This window comes from Accipiter gentilis, chromosome 4 (assembly GCF_929443795.1).
Source record: "Accipiter gentilis chromosome 4, bAccGen1.1, whole genome shotgun sequence".
Classification (NCBI taxonomy): Eukaryota; Metazoa; Chordata; class Aves; order Accipitriformes; family Accipitridae; genus Astur; species Astur gentilis.
In genome coordinates, this window is record NC_064883.1 from 19072695 (window position 1) to 19096252 (window position 23558).

General features: G+C 37.2%; 1 protein-coding gene across 1 annotated transcript in view; it reads left to right on the forward strand.

Annotated features, from left to right (window-relative positions):
• ICA1 (islet cell autoantigen 1) overlaps window positions 1-23558 on the forward strand; it is a 74039-nt gene that overhangs the window by 20306 nt on the left and 30175 nt on the right. Inside the window, 2 exon segments of the mRNA XM_049799059.1 lie at window positions 1398-1521; window positions 3779-3977. Coding sequence (XP_049655016.1) covers window positions 1398-1521; window positions 3779-3977 — 323 coding nt within the window.

Here is a 23558-nt window from a genome sequence, read left to right on the forward strand (position 1 = left end):
ATTACTAGTTTATAATTAAGTAATCCATGTTATTACGATGAATTTGGTAATGCTGACCTGGCTGTAACAGGTGTACAGTAATTAGTGGCAGTCATTAGTGAGACACAGGGATCTGATTTGAGAAGTTTCAAACAACAGGTTGTATTAAATGACCTCTAAAGGTTCTCTGCAATCGATATTGTTGGATTCTTTGCTGCTGTGATTTCTGGCCTGGAAAAGAGAATCCAGCTTTGGAGACATCTTTCAATTTACCTTCTTTTGTTGAATGTTATCCATATTTTCTGAAGTCTTTCCTTTTTCTTTTGCCTGTTCAAAGAGTCAGAGATAATGTTTCAGGATCTGGAGGTAAACTTAGAATACAGAATAGTAGTGTAATGAGTTCAAGAAGCATTCCACAGTAGCAGGTGAAATCTCTGACACAAAGATATGCATGCAACACGTGCTACCAGAGTATGCTATGAGTATGCATTGGATTTGAATGTCAACATTTGGAAAAATGACAGGAGGACTTCAAGAGATCTTCTTTCATTGTATTGGGCTACTTTCCTTATTGATAGTGGGAAGAAATTGGTACTATAGGAGACGGTTGCTTTGGAAGACTAATAGATGAGGCCATAATGAAATATTTTTGTGAGGATGTGAGATCATGAAGACCCATCGTCCCAGTTTGGACGTCGTCAATTCAGTGTAAAAAAAGTTTGCTTTTTCTTCATCTTCTTATTTAAAAAGCAATCAGTTAATTTGAAATAGAAATGTTTCAGATATTTGAAATATAAATTAAAAATTAGTGTTTGAGTTGTGTGGAATGTTAAAGTTGTAAAATAATTTTGCAAAGTAATTTGAAAATAAATGTTCTTTAAAATGAAGTACTAGATTTTTCATATGAAAAAATCATTTCTGTAGTCAACCATGAAAAATGGAGAGCAAGAGAAAAGCAAGTGAATGAGCTTTAGGTAGTATAACTCAGAATTAGCTTCAGTGAAAGCATGCTACCAAAGATTAGCTGAGGCAGTCCAGGTAGTAAAAAAAGGATTTAGAATGAAACAAAACAAAACCAACCAAACAAAAAAACCCCAAGACTAAAAGATACTATAATCAGGATTGGGCCCTTTGTATAATCTAACCAACCTAATTCTTTTGTTCAGGAAAGAAATAGCATGTTTTTCCTGTTGTCTTTTGGCACTGACAGAATTTTGTGATTCTTGTTAAGTGTATCAACAAATGTCTCAAGTGAATCAGATCTTCTGTTTACTAAATGCAGGAATTCCGTGAAATTATTTATTTTTTGCTGTGCAGCTTGGTTTTAGAGTGACAACTTATTTGATGTTAGGCTGGTTTTAGAGCTGTTAGGAACCTATTAAATAACGTGTTTGACCACTCATTTATTTTTTCATTAGTTCTGTCTCAGGAAGAAAACGAACTGGGGAAATTTCTTCGATCACAGGGTTCTCAGGATAAAACAAGAGCAGGAAAAATGATGCAAGCCACAGGAAAGGCACTCTGCTTCTCTTCTCAGCAAAGGTATATGTGTCAGAACTACTCTCTGATTTACAAAGTACGTGGGATAATGGTAGTTGATTCACTGTTGGTATAATTCATTTTGCCATCTGAAATGTGTGAGGAACCAAATGATAGGAAAGTTATTATTGACCAAAACTGCTGTGGTATTGGCAATAATACTGGCTTGCTCTGTGTAGTTTTGCCTGATCCTGTTTTTTGTCTTATGGACCTGCTATGTCTGTGTATCTCCAGATCCCCCACCTTTGCCTGTTCAGCTCAGCAGTTCTAAAGCTGTGCAGGTGTATCTGCACAGCCTCTCTAGCAGTGGGGTTGTAAAGCACCTGATACAGGGTCCCTCTCCTGCTTGGTGGCACTTCTCACTCTGCAGAGAAGTGCTACAGCAGGCTCATTGTGGAGGTTTCTGGGTCCTGGGAGGGCAGGGAAATGGGTAAGGGAATGCCTTTTTCTGGGCTGTGGAGTCTCATACCTCAAGCAGACGAAGGAGTTGAATGCCATTTTCTGCTTTAACCTTACACCATGAAGTCCCCCAGGAGAAGATCCTAGATGCCCACTGAGCTCATGTAGGTTGGGTAGGAGCAAATCAGTAAACGGTAAGGAATCCAAAGGGACACATATACATATGCTGTTAGCCAGAGCCCTTGATGTCTCGCTGACCCTGTGTTTGCTCAGAGTTTTTAAACTTTTAAGTAACAGTACCTGATGGCATTGTGAGTATTATGATGCTTTTTTTTTTTTAACAGTATGGGGACTATGAAAGCTTGAAATTCACCATAATTTGCAAGGGAAAATTCTATTCCATGATATTTTACACGATTTTTTGGGGCTCTTAACTATTGTGATACTTTCCGGCTTTAGCTTAACAGTGCAGCTGTTTGGCTCAAAATAAAACATTGCATACAGAGCACTGAGAATTTCATGTGTTTATCTTGGGCTAGAGTTTGGTCATTAGCACATTCAGTAACAGCCATGAGTGGAATCTTTAAAACACATGTAAGGCACCTTTGAGCAAAAGCACTGATGATTTGTTTCTTTAAAAGGCTTAACTGTTTATAGAAATCCCAATGTATGACATGTCTACATAAACTGAATTTTCCTTTGAATGGCTGGGTAAGTATTTGTAGAATGAGAAAAAATGGAGGGGAGGAAGCCACACCGAGAAGTTCACATTTTATTATATCTCTTACTCAATGCATTTTTAAGGCATCTTTTTAAATAAACTCACATAAAAATAAAACCAATTGTTTGTCTGTCTTCTCTTGAACCATCCTCAAGCTCATGTTGACGTTGGGACTGCTCTTGCTTACATTGCGTGCCAATAGCTAGCTCAGTAGCTGGAGATCAAGAAGACACAATTTGCTGGGTACTGGAGCTGAAATTAGAAATTCTCTTATGCCTAAGAAGTCCCTAAGTAGCACATTAAACAAACTCTACACTGGTGTGGAACTGATTGAACCCATTCCAGTGAGGTGGCTGCTGGCAACCAAGAGGAAAGCAGAAGCAGCAGGAGGAAGCAGAGCAGAAGTTGGAGTAATCCTGTCTAGTTCTGAGATCCCATTAGGAGCCAAAGTGATAGCATAGGGAAGACAACAGTGTCCCCTACTGCCTTTCCAAAGTGTAGTTGCTGGAAGAAACATGTAAGAAAATGCCTAAATCCTTCCAAAAGATAAATGTCCTTCAAAGGAATTGTTGAGATTCCTTAAAAAAAAAAAAAAAAAAAAGAAAAATAGGAAAAAAATCAGATAATTATCTACTTGACAGATGACTTATTTATTTACATGTACGTTTGAAGATTAAAAGGCTAATGGAAGTGCTTTTTGTGAAATTTAACATAACAATCCTGATACATCTGTGGTATGTATCCAGTAATAAATTACCTCAGGTACATCTTTAGAGTTGTTAAATGCAACTTGCAAAGAGGAACGGTAATAGCATACATACAAGCAGCTTGGCTAACTAAAATACACTTGTGCGTTAGAAAAGGTTCCTCTTCCATTTGCATGTGTAAGTGAAAGGTCACTACTTGAACAGGAAGGTTGTAAACACAATATTCATGCAAAATTACCCCATTCATGCGTACCCTCAGCCAAGCTGTAGAACCGTCTGAACATACACTAGCACTTACGTGAACTATTTTGGCTATGTATGGTTTTTTGATTGCTAGTAAAGTGTCAGTAGTATTAATCCGTCTGCCTTTGTGGAACAACTACTTTAACATGTTCCTCTCCTTCCTTTCTTTCCCTTCATGCCTTCCCCCCAGGTTAGCACTGCGTACTCCTTTGAGTAGATTGTATCAAGAAGTGGAGACTTTCAGATATAGGGCCATCTCAGACACATGGCTGACAGTAAACCGAATGGAACAGTACCGGACTGAATACAGAGGAGCTCTACTCTGGATGAAAGATGTGTCTCAGGAGCTGGATCCAGATCTTTATAAGCAGATGGAAAAGTTCAGGAAGGTATGAAGTTTCCTGTAGTTTCCTAGAAGGGGATGCCTGATGAATTACAATGAAGCATGGTTTTGATTCTTCTTAGGAAGACATAATTCAGCAGCACTAAGGATGCCATTTATTGTAACTAATCTTTTCCGTGTGACAGAAGTCCAATTAATCTGATGTGGAATACAGTATCCTTCACAGAGTGGGCTGTAAGGAAAGATATGGTAGTAAGAAACTGCATTTTTCAGTAGTCATTCAACTTCAGCCTAAATCTTTGTAACTTAAATAAGACATATTTTTAAAGAAGGTTATTTAATTTTAAATACTTAACTGTGATGTCTGAATGACTAATGGAAAAAAATGTGTCTGCTGTCAACTGGGGAAGGGAAAATTGATTTTTTGCAACTAAAAAGTACAGAATAACAGAAATCCTGTAGTATCTGCTGCTAAATTTTTGGGTGCAGTTAAAGACCAACATTTTCAAAATTGGGTATTGTTGGATTTTGGGGAGGAGTTGCACATTTGGAATTTTTTTTTATGTTCCTTGTGCAATTTCGCATGACTCTTGGGCAACTGTTAAACACTAAAACTGCTAAGAATGTACTCTCCATAAATCTTCATTCAGTGTCACTCAAGTTTTGCTAAACTCCTCCTCTCCCAAAGGGCTTCCAAAAATCACAAGTCCTAGGCGGTGGTCTGCAGGCTTGCTACCAGGTGTGAGTATAGAATTTATTTGGACTGATCCTGTTCCAGTCAGTTCAGGAATGCTTATGAGAACTTCATATTTGCTGGTGAGGCTTTAGAGCCGATTTTGTTAAAAGACTATAATGTTGACAGTTTGCTATTTATACATCTTGATTATTAGGAAGAGTTAGGATTCTAGGAATAACATGGTGGCTTGTGCTTTGAGTAAAAACAACAAAAAAATTTACAGAAATTGTGTGATAAGTGAAAGCAGAGGCCTAGTAACAGAAATTGTACTGAATGTGCATATATGCATCTGCATATGGCTTAGAGACAGGTAATGTACAAAAGAGAAAACACTGTTCATCGATGGCTCATCATTCCAGCCTGTGACTGGAAGTGTTTGGAGATGAAAGATACTTAATTCGGAATTTTAAAAGCTTGAATAAACCATCCTAACGGGAAAGGACTGGCATGCATCTAGGCTATGCTATTTTTTGTAAACTGAAGTGGTGACAATAGCAATTAAGGAAGGGGTGGAACAAATGAAACCCTAGCTAGTCATCTAATCTTTATTTAATGCTTTAGTACAGGATATTCCTGTAAGTCTTGTGGCACCAGACATGTATTTTATTATGCCTTGTGGGAAATGTTTATAATGGCAAGTCCTTGCAGGTAAAATAATTGGTATGGTCTTGGCCTCAGCCAATTGCTTATGTATAATGTTTGATTTATTAGAAAAACACTTAAAAAATGGAATGTTAGAATGAATAAAGCAGTACTGGTAATGGTTGTACAAAACTGATTTATAGCTTTCTTGCAAAACAAATGCTATGGAAGGTATAAATTATATAAATGGCAAAGTAATTAAAATAATGTATCCTTTGTACAGCGGGCTGCGTAGTTAAAAAGTTAGATGTGAAATTTCAGCCGTTTTGGGTTGCTGTGCTTCAAGGTCAGCAAAACCAAGATTTTGTTTTGTTTTCTTTTCTTTAAAGCTCTCACAAAACAGTATTTCCACATTTTTAGTACTAAATATTTTGAAATATTTCTAGGTCTGAAATGGGTTATATTCTGATGTAAAGAAATAATGAATGTACATTCTTAAATTTTGTAGCATTACCTCAAATAGTTTAAAAAACAACAAAAAAAAACACCAAAACTTGGTGAAGGTCTTTTGAACCTTTCTTTCCTCTGACTCCCTGTCAACTGAAAACCTTTCAGATCACATTGTAATATAGAGAACAAAAAGCTCTATATTTTGCAGCCAACAAAGTAAAGAAATGCCCTTGGTATCCACTTCCCCGCATATCCCATCTGTGCAACAGGCATATCAAACTAGTCTTTGAAGATTTTAACACTTGCAGAAAGTAAACTTTTCCTTTTTTCGTTTTGGAAAAAAAAATAATTACAAAAATAAAATCCTCAAGCATAATGTACCTAGATAGCTGTTGCTGAACAAGACACAACAGTTTGTTTTTAGTGCTTTACAAATGTACTAGCCAAACAAAACTAATGGTGGATACTGTAGTCATAAATAATCAAAGTAAAGGAGTTATTTTTATTGTCTTTTTGTTCTATTCTTGCTTGCAGATCTCAGTTGTGCCATAGTGTGGCAGTGTAATGCTGGGGTTTTAGAGCTTATTTTGGATCTATAACAACAATTTAAGAAGTCATGTTATTCTGTTGAGAAAGATATAATTACTGATGTAAGGGTTTTGGTTCTAAAATATGCCATCACTGGAGAGAATTTGTTTGATCTGGAGCTGCATATCTAGCATACACCAGCAAGTAGTTAATGAAGCTGATCCTTGCAGAGCACTTGAAAGTTTTCTTCAGATTTCTAACTGTAAAAATCCTAAGTATTACTTTAGTAAACATCTTTTTCTTTTTTATTTCAAGTAAACCGTGCTGGTTTAGTGATCTTTAATGCATGTAGTGCATCAGCGGTATTTATATCACTTGGTTATAGGACTGTTTTTCAAGTATGTAGCCTTTTATAATGTAAACCTAAATGTATCATTTTGTATACAGATATGGTACTTGTTTTTGGAGACCAAAGCTAAATCAATCCAGATGGGTTTTTCATACCTTCCCTCAGAATATTTCAGGCTAAAAGATCAATAGTTGAGTCGGTATTTTCAGAGCTGATAAAATCTGAGTTAAAACATTGGCATTTTTGTAGCTCTCTTTCAAAACAATGAGGTACTTGAAAGAATTTTCTAATGCTGTTCTCAAGGCATTAGTCTAAATATGCGAGACCTAGCAGTACTACCACTTTCAAAGTGTCCCAGAACATTGCAGAACAGCCTTTTTACATTGTTGTTTGAAGATATCCATGTGATTATAGCTACTTGAGTCAAACCAAGGAAACAGGTGGAGTATTTACTTTTCCCTGCAGAGTTCTATAAATGCTATGTAACTTCATTCTTTTATTTTCTATTAACAGTTTTTATGGACGCTCCAGTGCTGTTCTAGATATAGAGGTCTTCAATCCCAAGTTCAGAGTTTGAAGTGTCACTTGTGAGAGTCTAAACAGTGTCTTGGCAATGCTGTGGTATTTAAAAGAATTTGAATGAGTTAATATCCCTTTACCAAATTCTCCACCACTGATCAGGTTGTTAAGGTTCTTAAATACAGGCTGCTTTAGCTGTCTGGCAACTGTACACTATAGCATGAGCTCTGCCATGATATGGTAAAAATACAGACCAGATTTCCCAAGTGCTGATAGTCCCCCAGTGTCCTTCCTGGAGCTCTGAAAAAGTTAAGCTTTTCCATGGGTTTCCTGAGAAGGAACATGCCAATGTGCAGAGTGATAGGCTGTGATACCAGGCAACAGTGTCCCACGTGCATCCTACAAGAATACAGAAGAGACTCTGCTGTTCAGTTTTACTTAGCTAAGCTATCTCAGATGCTTATACAGCGCAGTATAGACTTTCTCATCAAACCTAGACATCACAGTGCCACCTATAACAAGTAAAAAGTGAGAGCTGAAAAAATCATCTGCTGACCTTTAGGTTAACTGTAAGGAAAATTGTACCTGTGATACAGGATTTTTATCATGCTACACTGATAGAGCAAATTAATCCTTTCTATACTTGTTTTTTGCTTCCATCTTTCTTCTACTCCTCTGCTTCCCCTTCATCCTGAGGCTTGAACCAATGCTGGAGTATCTTTGTAAACACCCAGTGGCCATGCTGGGATCCCTCAGACAAGCTGCGCTGCAGCAGTGTACTGAGAACTGGGTACCTGGAGGGTTGGGCTGTGTTTCTCCCTGTTGGCTAGTTGTCTCTGCTTTGCCAAAGCTCCTTTCCTAGGAGCTCTGCTTTTGTATGAACCAAACGAAACTCAGGTGCGACAAAGAAGAGGTTGAAGCTGTGTAAGGTTAAGGAATGATGCATGGTTGCTGGTTGCAGCAGAGCTTTGTAAATGCTATGAGATTGATCTGCTTGGCGTACAGTGCAAGTCCTGTATCTATCTCTATGGTACTTGGATATTATAGCAATAAATATCTGAGTTTGTAAAACAGTATGTATCAGATGGGATACTGTCTGGAAAAAGAGTTGGGTTTTGATCAATATATTTGCATGGGATCTGTGAGGGGAACCATTAGCATAGTTTGTGCTGGGCCTCTTGTTCTGGAAGATTAGAAAGGCCTTACCCCACAGTGCAGAGCCCTTAACTACTTCAGTGGTGCTAAGGAAGTGGAATAGGTCCTACCGTGGACGAGAACTGTCGGAATATTCCCCAAAAGATCCTAAATTATTATAGACCCTTAATGCCTAGCTGTTACTTTGCATGCAGCTGTTGAGAAACTTGGAAGGCTGCAGCCGAGTTGTCTGGGCACGGTTTATCTCAAGTTCTTCCTATCTGTAGCACTGTATATACTGCAAACAAAATGAATGCCCTTAAATGGCATTTTAAAGATAAATCTGGCAAGAGAAAAGGAAAGGCAGTGAGAAAAAGGAAAGTTCAACAAGAAGAACTAATAATGATATAACAATGGCTTAAACTGTTGTTTTTACAGATGTACTAATGTAGGGAATGGCTCATCTATGCAAGTTCTCTGTTAAATATCTTTCAAGAAATAAAAGTTAAAGCTTATGTGGACAGCTGGGGAATTATGAAGATCTAAATAAATCCATTGATTAAAAGGTCAGAAGGGAAACACTGAAGTATATATATATTTGTTGTAAAGATCTCAGCAAGTATAAGATGCATCTGCTGCAGCCTTACAGGGAAGGCTTTGGACCTACATCTCTGTTCCCCTGCTGTCACCTTGCCTACTAGCATGGCCTGGTATGAGTGCATTTTGGCTTATGTGATGACGAAGGGACCACGTTACAGTATCATCTGCTACTCACCTATCTGTTAACATCAGCTGCAAACAGCCTTGCAGACCTGGAGGCACTGTGGAAATGTGCTGGAGGATTTGTTTTTTTAAATTCTCTGTTGTATTTGAAAACTCTTGGAGGGCTGAGAGAATGCAAAAAGCCTAGGGAAGGAGAAAAAGCAAATATGATGCTGATCTTTGAAATAAGAACTGACTTGGCAGTTACCATCCTTGTAAACATAATTTCAGTTCCTGGTAAAAAAAATGAAAAGGAAATCTGCAGCTATTTAGAGGCTAAGAAACTGAAGAGTAAACAACACAGGTTTATAAATAAAATTACAGATGGTTTTTTGTTATTTTGCATTTTTAATCAAATTATTAAATTAGTGGGAAAAAATTGCAAATCTGGATTGTTGCAGTTCCTTATGAGTGATTACTGGAAAAATGAATTTAACTTTGCTAGGGAAATAAGAGCTCTCAGGAGCTGAGAGTTGAGAATATTGGCTGAGGGACACTAAACAAAGTTTCACAGGATCCTAGAATATAAAGATGGAAAATACCTTAAAGATCAACTAAACTCTCTTCCTGCCAGGATAAAGTTGTGCATTTGTAATATATTTTCCAAATGTTTTTCTACATCTAATAAATATAATTCAGTTGAGGGTAATGCTCTTAGAAGTTTTGTGGATATTGGTGATGTTCTAGTTCAATTATTAAAAAGTCAACCAAAAGAAAATGTGCTAATGATAATTACATCTGCAGATGATATTGAGCTGGAAAGTCTTTTGGTTTTCCAAGCAGCAAAGTATACCACCCTCTCAAAGAAAAAATTCTTTGGCCATTGCAGTCACAGTGGTGTAATCAATAGACTCTCAGCTGCCATAGTTACAAATAGGAGTGTGAGTGGTTGATGTTTAGAACCAGCTATGATAGTCACCAAAAGAGAAAAAAAAAAAAAAAAAAAAAAGTTGTAGACAGCTGTTATCTCTGTTTCTTTTTAGGTGATACTTCCACATTAAATTCCAAGGTTAAATTCATATGGAAAACTTAAAGCACATTTGCTTATAGGTGACAAAAATGTAGGCCTTTGCATGTGAGAGAGCGTATGATGATTGTTGTGAGCTGGAAATGTCAGAAAGGTCTGAGTAGCTGACCACACATTAAATATGAGAAGTGTGGCACTATAATGTGAAAAATAACGCTGGCTTTCATAATACCTATTAGGAATGTGAGATGGTAAAATCTATCACTTTGATAGTCCATCTTTATCACTCTTGGTTCAAAATCTTCCTTAAAAACCCCCAAACAACGCAATCTGTATGCTGATTTGGATTGCTGCTGCTCACTAGATGAATAGGTCAGATTCCAGGAGATCCAGTAATACTTGCTGCAAGATAGCTGTGTACTCTAAAATTAGTAAGACAGTGTCACACTGCACTCTGAGACCCACATCTTAATGTAGCAATGTGATGGCAGAGATGGATAACAGCATGCTCTTACAATATGATGATAAGCAACACCTACACATATCACTTCTCGTGACATGCCTGTGCCACCAAGAGTATGTTTGGTTTCATTCTGGTAAGGAATAGCAGTACAAACATTATTTTCTTAAGTGTTTTTTTAATATGAAAGTATATGGTGTTGGAAATGTTAAATTTCATGATTTACCTAGAAATTATGGTAATGAAAAACAAAATACACAAAAAAGTGTTCTTTATACAAAATTCTAGTTATACAAAATTCTAGTTTTTGCTTTATCATTATTGTTGCTCCTTTTTAAAAGCAGATGGAGTTTCAGTGCTCCATGTTTCTTCTGTGCAGTTTCTGCTGAAATGTTTTTTCCAGGTTCTCCACTGTCAAATTTGGTAACATTAAGAGGAGAAACCAAAACATTCCAAGATACTTCACATGCAAAATGCTCAAACATTTTAAGGCAGATGTGAAGGATGCACCTTTTTTGAAAACGTGACCTTAAATAGAAATGTTCTTCACAGTGTAAGCATTTTATAGTCTTACAACTTTAAATTACCATTTCAAGTACCATTTGTAAGAATCAGAATAGACAATAAGATAAAATCAATTCTGAAGCCATTTCATGTATATTAAATATCACTGATAATTGTTACTGGGTTAAAAGCAAAGTAAAAACATGTGATGGAGATACCCTTTTAAAAGCATAATAAGAGTATGCCAATTAAAAATAGAAACAGGCTTCTTAGAACAGATTACATCATCTTAATAGGTATTGCTATAGAATATAGTTGCTCCCAGAGATTGATGCTTGCCCTTGAGAGGCGGTTCATCATCTGTTCAGTTATTTTTAAGAAAGAAGAGTCTGTGAGACTCTGCAAAATGGCTGTAAAATATAATAAAATGAAGTTCTAGACTACAGATACAATATATTTTTTAACAATCTTGTTTCATGTAACCTAGCTGAAATCAAAAAAAGGTAGACTTGCTTTAATTGTGCATTTTCAGACTTGTATTTATTTCAAGAAAAGGCAGACAGAGACACATCCTAAAAATTTCTGTTCACATAAGTAGCAGAACTTGTAATGTTTCAACAGAATAGAACAAATATATAAAAAAACCCAGTTATTTAAATCAATAGGAATGTCCAACTTTAATGTAATAATTGTTATTAGCCCCAATACTAAAAAGGCACTCTTAAATATGATGTGACAAAAATTAAACTCCAAGAATTTCTCTCACACCTAATAATTACAGAAATGTGTAAGCATTAAATGTAGTATTGATTTTTTTTTTATTTTTTTTTTAAAGGAACAACTGAACACTGATTTTACTTAATTATTCTGCTGTGTTTTGGTCTTAAAATCAGAAAAGATGATTGCCTAGCCAAATTCTATTGCTCACATGAAACCTCTAACCCTGCAAACTGGTCTGCGAGGGCAAAGTCCCTAACCCATGTGGATCATCACGTGAATTCAGAACCTAAATGAAGTGTAAAAATGTAAACAGAATAGGTTGTGAAAGGAGAAGTGAGATTTGGAAAATTCCCTCAGCCTTAATAATCCAAAAAGGCTAGGAGGATAGCTAAAGAAATATTTTTAAAAAATAAATGAAATACAGATGTGACCAAACTGAGAGAATTCTGCAGGAGAGAAGAATAAACAGGAAGGGGAATACAGCTGTTGGGGAAAACATTGTTTACACAAGAGAACCACGTTTTTCTATGGTCGCCACTGCCCAGGAATTCTTCTTATACTTTCCTAAAATGCCTGGGCACATACATAATGTAGTCCATCTGCTTTTACTTCATAAAGCCTTTGCTGTTCAGTTATATGCTACGTAGGCTCTGAATGATTACAAAGATGCTATGTTTGATTTTTCTCCTTCACATAGTGAAACCAAATTGAAGATAGGATTAAAAAAAGCCACCAAACAAAAGATACTGTTCTAACCAGAAAAATGGCTTATACACCATTTCATCTCTGTTTTAGGGATATTGTGCCTGAACCCTGCTTATATTTCAAATGTTGTTTCTTCTGTAATAGCACAGCGTGAAATCTGAAGAGCACTACAGAAAGTTTTTTTTATAAGTACAATCTTTCTGAGTTTGTATCTGGACAAAATATAATTAAATTGTTTTGAGGGAAACAAGGCATACTTACTGATGTATTAAATGCAAACCAGGAATAGCAGTAACAACACACGGGTTTATGTACAACAGACATTGTGTTACAAATGAATCATGTTTATTAGTGGCTGCCATTTCATGTTCTGTGCTGAAAGAGCTAAATAGAAAACGAAACCCCAAAGCTCAACTTATAGGACTTCTACTCCCACGTTAGCACTGTAAACAGAGTGGCTTTGTGCTCAGGACAGTGAGGGCATTTGGGGACTAAATACTGAAGGCAACCTGGTCATTGTGGTGATCTTGTTAAAGGTGTCTTTCTTGGAGTGTTGGTCTCGCATCCAGCTAGGATTTGCAGCATATATGTCAATGGGATTCCTTGGTACTTTGTACATCTGCCCATCCCACCACCCTTTGCAATGGCCAAGAGGATCTTGCAGGTCAGCTTACTGTTTTATGGTGTTTTCACTGGAGAAAATGTTACTGCACCTGAACTTTAACTTTTCACATCCCTTTACCTAATTCCAGTTTATTCACTCCCTCATCTGCCTACTAAGTGATCCAGAGTCAAGTAACAATCTTGCTCAGGCCCTGAAGAGTTTAATTTGGATGCAAAGAAATGAAAAATATAAAAGACATTTTCTAACTATGAGGACACCGCACCTAAAGGAGTCGAGAAGACCTCCAAAATACCTTCATTAAATGAGATAAACTGAACTGTGTAATTACTAGAGGAATAAAATCATGGGCATGGTAGAGAGATTAGTTTTATGCTATATTACAATTTTCCTTATGTTGCTCCTCTGGTCTTTCAGTGTTCAAAGGTAGTAATTACCCGTCTCAGTTTCCTGCAGGGGCTGTCTAATTACTCTCCACGTGCTGGCATCTCCCCCTGCACCACGTGTGCCCACCATCCTTTGCTCTTAGATTGTGTAATATGATTAACACAACTGAGTTCTGAAAATTGCTTCAAATTTATCATCACTTTAAACTCAAAGTCCAGGTTACTTCTGGTTTCAAGCTGATCATGATCTTTCAGACCTGAAAGCTTATTTCTTTACTTTTGCCATTTATCTTGGTCAGCGTGCTTCTTGCTGCAAATCTTTGCAACCATTTTTGGCAATTCGTAGACTTTCATCACATTAACAAAATGTGATTCTTTGTTTTCAGACTACATAAAGTTATTCGCATCTGTGCAAAGAACTGTTGGGTTTTATCAACTCCCTCGTAGTCATTTGAGGAGAGGAGATGTTCTAAGTTATCAGGACCAAACTCTTCCCTAAAGAGGATGTATGTCCATGGATGAAAATGTGCACTTGTTTGCAGTTTAGAATATTACATGTCCAAGCACGCTATTGTGGTAATTGCAGCTGCAGACTGACAGATGTGTGCTCACTACTAGAACTACATTTGGGGCTTGTAATGTAGAAGTCTATCCCCAAACTCTGAAGTAATGCTATTTAGATGAACATTATTGTGTATGCAATTTAAGAGGCTCCTGGTCACATGAATAGAAAAATCATTGGTAATTATTTTTTTTATATGTCCTTGCTTCAACGTCTCTATTAGTGTCAACACATTTGTTTTTTTCCCTTCAGCCTCGTGAAGCGCATTTTGTGGGTTTGACTAATACTGAAACTTGTTACCAACAGAAAGTTGAGGCATGTATCTAGGCTTCTTAAAGTAGAAAAAAGCAGACCTTCTAGTAAGCCTAGAAGCTATATATTGATTGCCTTCCCTTCATTTAAATTGTTGATTCATGTTTGTTCCCTCTTTAAAATAATTTGCATATTGATCCAAGCTGTAAAAATGAAAACAATTACCGTGAGAAACCTTTCCATCTTAATAGCTTGAGGAGGATGTTATGTTCTTTGCTGGCTGATAATCAGACAGTAGCCAGAAGGTGTAAGCTTTGAGGGGTAGAGCTGCTCTCATACACAGTTTATTCCTGTAATGACCCAATGTGAATGAATTAGGAGGAAAGGCTGCGTGCACTCTAGCTCTCGGCTGCCGCATATCTGACTGCATGAAAACTCCCTCCTTTGATACAGTTTGAAGTTAAACAGATTAACCATAAGTAGTTTGTCTTCATGCTGGAGAAAAAGAGGCCTCATGCAGCTAGCAGTGGTCTCAGCTGGATGTAGCTGCTGACTGCAGCCCTCTGCTTCTCCCCAGTACCCTCCTCTGGAGCAAGAGCTACGGCTCTTTGGGTCAAAGCTGCTGAGGTCAGGCTCTACCCTGCATAAAGTGTGGATGCATTTATTTAGAGCTGATTTCTTTCTGCACAGGCAGGAGATAGGGAAGTTGGTAGGTAAGATGTAAGGAGCATGGGGCTATGTATTTGAAAAGTGGGGGAAGATTTTTGGAAAGGAAGAGCTGGGAGTACACGTAGCCCTTTTTTCTGGGGAAGGTGTATGGCTATGCAGAGATGCTGCTTTCCTGAAAGGTGGTGCCTAAATGAGGCTTAATTGGTGCAGAACTCTGTGTAAACACTCACTGCATTTTGAGAATAGCATGTATCAGTTGAGCTTAAAAATGTATTTTCCCTAGCTTAAAATCAAGTAAACAACTCTTAATTTGAAATAAATCTTGTGTAAACATGCTTAGCATCTGTTTAATTCAAAATCATTTTTTAAATGGTTTAGTTAAGCTGCAGAAAAGTAAGATAACTTCTCCATTTCTAGGGCTGGGGGCTTGGAGGCTCTTGAGTCTTTTAAGATGGGGCGACTAAGTAACATTTTTTTTGCTTTGCCTGATTTTTATGTTGTGCTGTGATCTTAATTTCAATAATGACTTTGAGTGTGGTTCTCACAAATTGAAACTGTTGCTGCTTTCAGCTTCTTAAATTTAACAAACTTTCCTTCATTTTACAGTAAAATAGTGACTGGAGTTATGAAAGTGATCCACATATTATAACTGAGATTTGGTTGCATCCTGTATTTGATAGAATTTTTTTTTTAAAAGCTGACATATTGTATTTTCTGTGCACATTCCATTTTATGTCTTGTTGCAATGAACTCATTGCTGGTAGAGCAAATGGATTCATATTCTGGAACTGCACTGTGCTGCTCTGTTTGTGAAAGCAGTTGTGAGGCTTAAAGCTAAAAATTTTGTTGTCTGGTTTTTGGCTGGATGAACTTGCTGGATTGTGCTGAGAAGTATAACTTTGATCAGGGCTGTGTCCAGCTGCTGGATAAGTGGAAAGGATTCTGCAGAGGCTGCGTTCTCACCAAATGATGTGCTGTGTCTGCCTGCACTGGGCCATTCTAGAGGGGCAGAAATCAAGAAGGAGGAGGAAAATATCTACTTAATTCCTGGTAGTTCCTTAGAAAAAAACTTCAGAGGTTTTCTGTTGCTGTTGGGCCGTACCTTTCAACCTGCTTTTTTTTCCTGTGAAGGGACTAAATTATTTTTTAATAATGGAGGAGGAAGTATATTCCTGTTGCTGCAGGGCAGCTGTTCAAAAAGTTGTTATTTAGCACAGAGGCCAATATTACTTGCCACAGATAGCTTTCATGTCTCAGAGAAATTTGATTTGGATGTAACAAAACTTTGCTGCTGCAAACACATTTGGATCCAGGTCTTTGCACTACCATAGTATTGATAGTAGGGAGGAAAATATGTCAAATTCAAGTCAAAAAAGTTAAACAGACAAAGAAAAAAACCACATTCTCTTGAGACATCTTCAATTAGAACACGTTGTTGGTTGAATAGCAGAAAGATTTTGGGCATATGAATTTAGAGTATCTTTAATTGATGGGCCTGTTCTGATTAAATATCTAACCCAGTAGTAGGGCTGCTCCAGCAATTGCTCAGCTCAACATGCTTTTGAATTTTGATGATGGAAAATCTGCTGTTACACAGGTGATAAAGAGATTACTACCTTGTTGGAAAAGCTCGTTTGAAGTATCTGTGCTGCCTTAAGCCACAGAACAGAGTTCTCCCACCATGGGAAGGCACTGAACCAGTCTGAATCTAGCATAGCAAACTCACAAACCCACCTTGACCTGCAAATGTGCCTCAGGATTACCTTATTCTTAAGGATGCATTAGTTCAAACAAAACTCCACTGTCTGTCCATCACCTGTCTTCACTGGTGACCAGTGCTAGCAACCAGGGAGTTGCATAGAGCAAATACACAGTGGGATTTTCTTGTAGTCCTGTGACCAATGGAGGCATCATAAAACATATCTTTGGGTTTTTTCTATAAAATTGTCCAGTTGCCTTCTGAAGCAATGTAATTTCTGGCCATCGCAACAGATCACTGTGATCAGAGAGCTGCCCTACTGACACAGATGTTATGTAAAGATTCACTGTCCTTTTGTTGAATTCAAACAGCTGGTTTGGTATAATGCCCTCTGATTCCTGTATTGGTTGAAGTCTGGTCTTTTACAACTTTTGTATGTGTGGTATGATGGATTGCCATCATACTCCTCCGTCGCCACCTCTTTTTTCTGGGCTGGAATTTCCTAATCTATCATTGTTTTTACAGAAACTAATTTATATCTTTGATCAGACGTTTCATTCTTGCCTGCTTTTTTTTTCCCCATTGCTAAGCCTGAACTAATCTGCTCTTGCAGATCCAACTTGGCTTTGGGTGGACCAAAGATGTAGAGTAAAAAAAAATCTTCATGTCACTGTATAATATTTGTGGAATCACATGCATAATGTGCAAGGAGGTTCTCATTTTTCCCCATCCCTAAAGAGACACAAGAGAGTTGGAAAAGGTACATTATAAAACAGCAGGAATAAACACAGGGCTGGGAAGGAAGGGAGGCAGTAGAAAAAAAAAAGAAAGAGAAAGGAGTAAGAGAAATGTGTATGTGTTTGCATAAAGGAGAGAGGGAAAGCTACTTGGCAGGATTCAATTTCTGTGATGGCTGTTATTGAATATATTAGAAGATGGTACAACCAACCTTTGGTTTTTTGGAGAGGGAAAAAAGGAAGAATATTCAATCTAGCCACAACCTTATATCCTCACAGGGGTCAGAGAATTGCTCACATCTGCTGACTGTCAGTGGTTATGAAGTAAGCAGTTTTGACCATGGCTTACTCATTACTGCCAGGCTGGAGTTACGTGGCGTGTGAGCCAACAGGCTCAAGGCAGTAAAATTTTTACAGGCTGAGTACTGAAGAACTTGAGGGAAATGTGGCATAAATGTGATACAAAGAGCAAATTTCATATTCTACTGAATAAAATCCACAAAGAAGTCATGGTGCATGTCCACAACCCAACTGTTTGGTAGATAAAGTATTTTTATATCATCTTTTAAAAAAAAATCCTCTGTTGGGATTTAAAAGCAGCAGTAGTTAACTCAGTGTACCTAACATCTTTTCTTACCCTTATATTTTTGCTGTTAAAGAAAAAAATAAAATGCAGCAATGCTCATTAAGCACTTTGCTCTTTAATATGACATTCTTCTTGACCCAGGGCCATACGCATGGATTTCAAACCAGGAAGAAAAAGGCAGGCAACTGACCCAAAGTACTGAGAGGATAAGGACAGGGCTAGAAATTAGGACAAAGTTACATAGGCAGGAGAAAAGAAAAGCATGGGGCTCTGTGGTCAGAGAAGAGAACAGAGAATGGAAGTAATGGTTTGTCTGGGATATGTATCCCGAGTCCAACAGCCACATCTTCAGTGACTGGAGATAGAAGCAACATGACAGCCTATGTTTGGAGTTCTAGATTAAGAAGCTCTTTTGTATATATAGCCACAATTTCATCTCCCTTGTATATTTAATTCTTTTCTCCTCCTAGCCAGCAAATTGCTAATTGCAGCTCTGCAACTACATTCGAAAGGTTTTTGCAACAGTTTTTGTGAAGATCTTCTGTAAAGATGCAGCTTAGCTGTCAGCCAGTGGCAGGAGACTCTCAATACAGTTTGAGTGAGCACAGATCACGGTCCACACCTCTGGCTTGAAAAACTGGAGAGGGAGAGTATAAAAAACTATAAGATGTAACTTGAGGACTAGGGGAAATTACTTAAGGTGTTTCTAAGTCAGTCTGTCTTGTTTAGCAAAGAGAAGATGAACAGTCGTCTTGACAGTGGTAAGTAAGTTGCTGAGGCTCCTCAATCTACTCAATGGAATTTTATCAAGAATCATAGCTTGGAAGCTTATGCTGAATGAATTCAAATGGTAAATAAGGCAGGTATTTAAACATGGGTATTATTAGCAATAAAGGAAACTAGTTTTTTTTTTCCTGGACGTCACTTATGTTAGGATTTATCAAACGTAACTTCGGACATCTGCTGTGTAGATGTCTGCACTTAAACTAATCAACAAGAGCTCTCGTTATAGTCCAGTGGACAGAAACAGGCTTTTTTAGGCTAACATGAACCAAACTCTAGTCTCAATTGTTTGTGTTGGCCAGATCTCCATCCACTAAAACAGATCACAGAGTAATGGTGTAGATGTCAACATCTGAGCTAGGCACACCTAGCATGTCTTTCTAGAAGACATGTGTTAGGATAAGTGCAGGAATAATATTTTGTGATGTTAATCTACTGATTTGTTCTGGCCTTAAACTCTCTAGCCAAATACATGGCAACTGTCTAGGAGCACTTTTCTAGAAAACCTGCAGAGCTTCCCTAAGCTGGATAAGGTATGAATGACCAAGGGGATAGGAATCCTGCTGTGTACAGTGACAAATTCTAGCAAAAACTGAGCAAAAATAGTGACTAGAATTTTGGAACTTACTATGGGAGTTATAATGGCTCTCCTCAATGAACTGCTGAAATGGGTCATATCCTATTAGGACATGTTGAAAATCACAGAATCAAAGAAAATATGGGATCCTTTTCGGTACTTTGTTACCCACAGATACCTGAATATTTCTAATAAAGTTTTTAACATACTGAAAAAAGTAAATTAAGTATAAATTTGTTTTATTTAAAATAGTATAAAAAAATTGTAGTGTTTTTAAAAAGTAGTTCATCTAAAACTAATGACATCTGATGTATTTTTAAAACTGTGAAAACTTAATCCAACACAAATATACTAAGCTTTCCCTATTACATGATTACGTTGTTTTCTAGGTGGATAAGGTTTTAAGAGTTATAATTGCTAATAGATTTAAAGTACAGAATATTATCATCCAAACTTAAAAGATTTTTGAGGTCGTTCTATTCCATTCTGGGAGATGATACTCTATGATATATATATATATGAATGTATGTGTGTATAGTTTACAGTCTAAGTAATGCAACTTTGCAAAGTTCCTTCAATATAGCTTCTTAAAAACCTCCTATGTTTTTCTTTTCAAATTATTATTTATTCAGTGCCTCAGGGCATGTTAGAGGCAGAAGGAAGTGCTACCAGAGTATGACCACTTTCCTGATGAAAAAATAATTAACCGGCCAGTTGTTCTATAGCATGATATAGCATCACAGGCACAGATGAGACTAGAACACACAAACTGTTCTTTTATTTCTATTAATTTTGCAGACTTGAGAAATTCTGTTGTATTATCAGTTGCATGCTACACACTAATTTAGAGCTGTGCGTTGTATCGAAGCTATCATGTGTCGGTGTAAAGTGTCCGTGTGAAATTTAGTTCTGTCATATAATCCTTTCCTTGCCTGGTACACAAATATTGTCCTGACTATAGTATCTTTATTAGGCCTTCCTGAGCTGGACAGAAGGAAAAGGGAGAGAGGAGCTTAAAATCCTATGGCCTTACCCATGAGAAATTGCAACACACCCCCCCCCCCCCCCCAACCTTGGAATTTTATGTAGAAGAGTTCAATTTTATCTTCACACCAGTCAGGATATGTTTATATTTTTATTATAAACCAATTTAAGCAGAAAAAAAAAATCTCCAAGCCCTTCAAACTCTACAAATTCTCAGACCGGGAGCACAGCTGAAGGCTGAAGATTGCTTGAATCTGTTATATCCAGACACCCAGTGGCAGCTCTAATGCTTTTTAGCTGGTAGGTGTTGCAATAGAAAAGTTTGTAGTAGACCTGCGTGTACGTGCACATGCATATGTGTATAGTGCAATGGAGGTTTAAGAGAACTGTATCATACAAATGATGGAATGGTGCAGACTATTCATGGTCATGTTTACAAGACAGGGATCTTTAGTTGTTTTATTTTGCAAAATGGAACAAGCGGCTGCTGTAATGTTATAATGTTCTGGTGGGGTAGACTCCACTATCCCGGGGGGCAAGAGTCACTCACCCCTGTACATACCCAGTAAGGGCTTGTTTTTCCAGTGCAATACTAATTTAAGACTCCTGTCCTTCAAACACTTGGGCTTGTGCTTAAGTATTCTGTAACTCTGGGGCAGACCTGTAATTTATTCAGTGCTTTTTAGTGTTGAGGACAATGGGACCCAGTCTTGTTGAAACCTTCAGGAACTGCTGTAATACAAATGTTAAATAATAGTGAGCAATACTATTGAAATGAAAGGGAATAGTCACATATTCAAATGAACTATTGTTCTTTTGTGTGAATTAAAACAATTCCAGCTGTTATTTTGTCTCCCATTCTGATTGCAGAGGTAGATGAAAAATCCTGGTTTTGACTAAACTAATATTTTGAGAAGGAAGACTAAGCGTAAGAATGATTCTATCATGTGAATTCAAATAGGATGGTATTGTGAAAATAGCTAAAATGTAGCAGGGTTGAATGCATGAAAGCTGCTGGGTTTGGGGGAATAACGTTTCAGTTATAATGTGACTTTTTACTAGTTTGTTTCTTTACACCGCTTTGTCATAGTGCAAGGAGAGCAAAATAGATGTTAAAATCATGGAGATTTGATTGTTCTGACTAGAAGCAAAAATGTTGTGATTAAAGGAAAAGAAACTTTTTACCAGCATGTGATGACTTTATGGTTGTTCTTTTTATAGACAATTGATATTTCAGGTTGAGTTGTTTGGCAGAGAAACGCAATCATTCTTGGTCCCAGTAAATACAGTGAAATGCTGCTACTTCTAACTTAATCCATATTGAGCTGCATTTCTCTATGTTTTGTTATGGAGGGGTATAGCATTGCTTCTGCCTTCTTTTTTTTTTTCTTTTCTTTTCTCCTTTCCTCTTTTTCTTTGCTGTACTTTAGTACTCTTCTTCTATTGCTTACATTCAGTTCCAGGATTGTCATGAACATGCTGCAGCCTCCAGTGAAAAATCTGAACAGGTGAATTAGATGCTTCAATTAAATGTCTGGGTAATTATGGCAGGTAATTTGCTAGTAGATACTTGCAATTATTTGAGTAGGTATTGATTTCATTGGATAATGTTGGATATCACTCTTTCGGTTGAATATTTAGTTTGTTTCCCACCATTAATGTTTGAGCTGCTAGAAAAATGGTCTTTGGTGGCTGAAAAGTCTTTGTGCTGTATTGTATCTTGTGATAGACTTGCCTTGATCAAGTCCGTATATAATGAGAGTTTTCTACCACTTCAGGATACCAGAAAGTTTTCTTTCCAGAATCTTTATCTCTTACAGTGCAACTAGCCTAATACACATTTAATTCAGCTTTCACTTATCTACTGTCTTTCCACATGAGTTTGCTGATACATTTAAACTGCCTTGACACAGGACATCTATATTTTTGACAGGCGTTTCAGTGTTATTTGCTTGTACTGCTGTAGTGACTGGGAATCTGAGTCGTAGGTAGCTGCTCCACTCTGCTAGTCTTGCATAGGAAAAGAAGAAAAAGGCAGTCTGTATGGCAGGTGTACCTGCAGGTTTTCCTCTCCTCGCACAGACATAATCTTCTCTTTCAAAGCTGACATACTGGTTGTTATTTTGTGGCAGAAAAGCAGACAGTACTTTTGTTGCTTTCCACAGTGAGACAGATAGACATGCAATGGTAATTAAGTACTTTAGATGAATTGCAACATGACTGCAAATTTACTTAATCAAGCTTAATAGGATGAGGTGCATGGGGATGCATGCACAAGCACAGATGATCATAATTAAGTCCAGAATGGCAAATATAAGAAATGTATCATTGGAAGTCATTATGCACTTTAGGTTATCTAAATTCATATCTCTAGAATGGTTACATTTCTTGAACAAATCTGATGTCCAGCTGCTCAGTGTCTGACCTAAGAGATATTATTTGGATCTATTATACTATCCAAGTAGTTTTCCTTTTTAGCTAGGTATTTCTCACTTTATAAATTTCATCTCCTAAAATAAATTTTTATTGGTGTTTCTCATCAGATCATAAATGAAGATTTTAATGACCAGGGCTCAAGCAGATGAACAGAAATAATGCTACCTCTTCTTTAACCATTGTTCTTATGTGTTATCCTACAAGTTGATGGAACAGAGATTAATGAATGCAATAAATACTATTCTAACCCAAGGGAACAGTTGAGTCAAAGTATAAGTCTGCAAAATGTAGAACATACCAAAGCACACTGAAATCAGGTTTAGTACTGTGCAAGACGTTGGAAGTCCTTACATTGCACACAGAAAAGCTTAGTTACAGGCATTATTTTGTATGAAACATTACATTTTCTGTTCTCTGACTACCTGGCATCAATCTCTAATTTAAAAAAAAAATAATCAGTATGTCCTTATAGATGCTCATGTAAAAGTGTAACGCGTGTTCCTTGTCATAGTACCACTCAAGCTATGAAGTTATTACAGTTTTGTGGGAACTGAGATTCTAGTTCCTTATGCTTTCTGTGCTATATGCAGAAATGGTGTAAGATTCACTGTACGCTAAATACTTTGTCCTCAAACTACAGCCTACTTCAGTTTGAATTTAATTTGCATGTAGTCTTTACAACGATCAGGTATGCCAGAAGGTGCTATACTTACTGCAGAGATTTGTGCTGATTCCATCTGCTGGTAGAGTTTACCCAGAGCCTCCAACAGGAAGTTTTGCTATATTCCAGGCATTTTTCCTTCTTGATTTACTTACCCACCTCCTTCCAGCCTATACACACGCCGTGCATGCTTTTCAGATCGAGTAAGTGAAAGGTTGGGTGACAAATTAGACTGGAAGCATCTGTTTCTGCTTCTA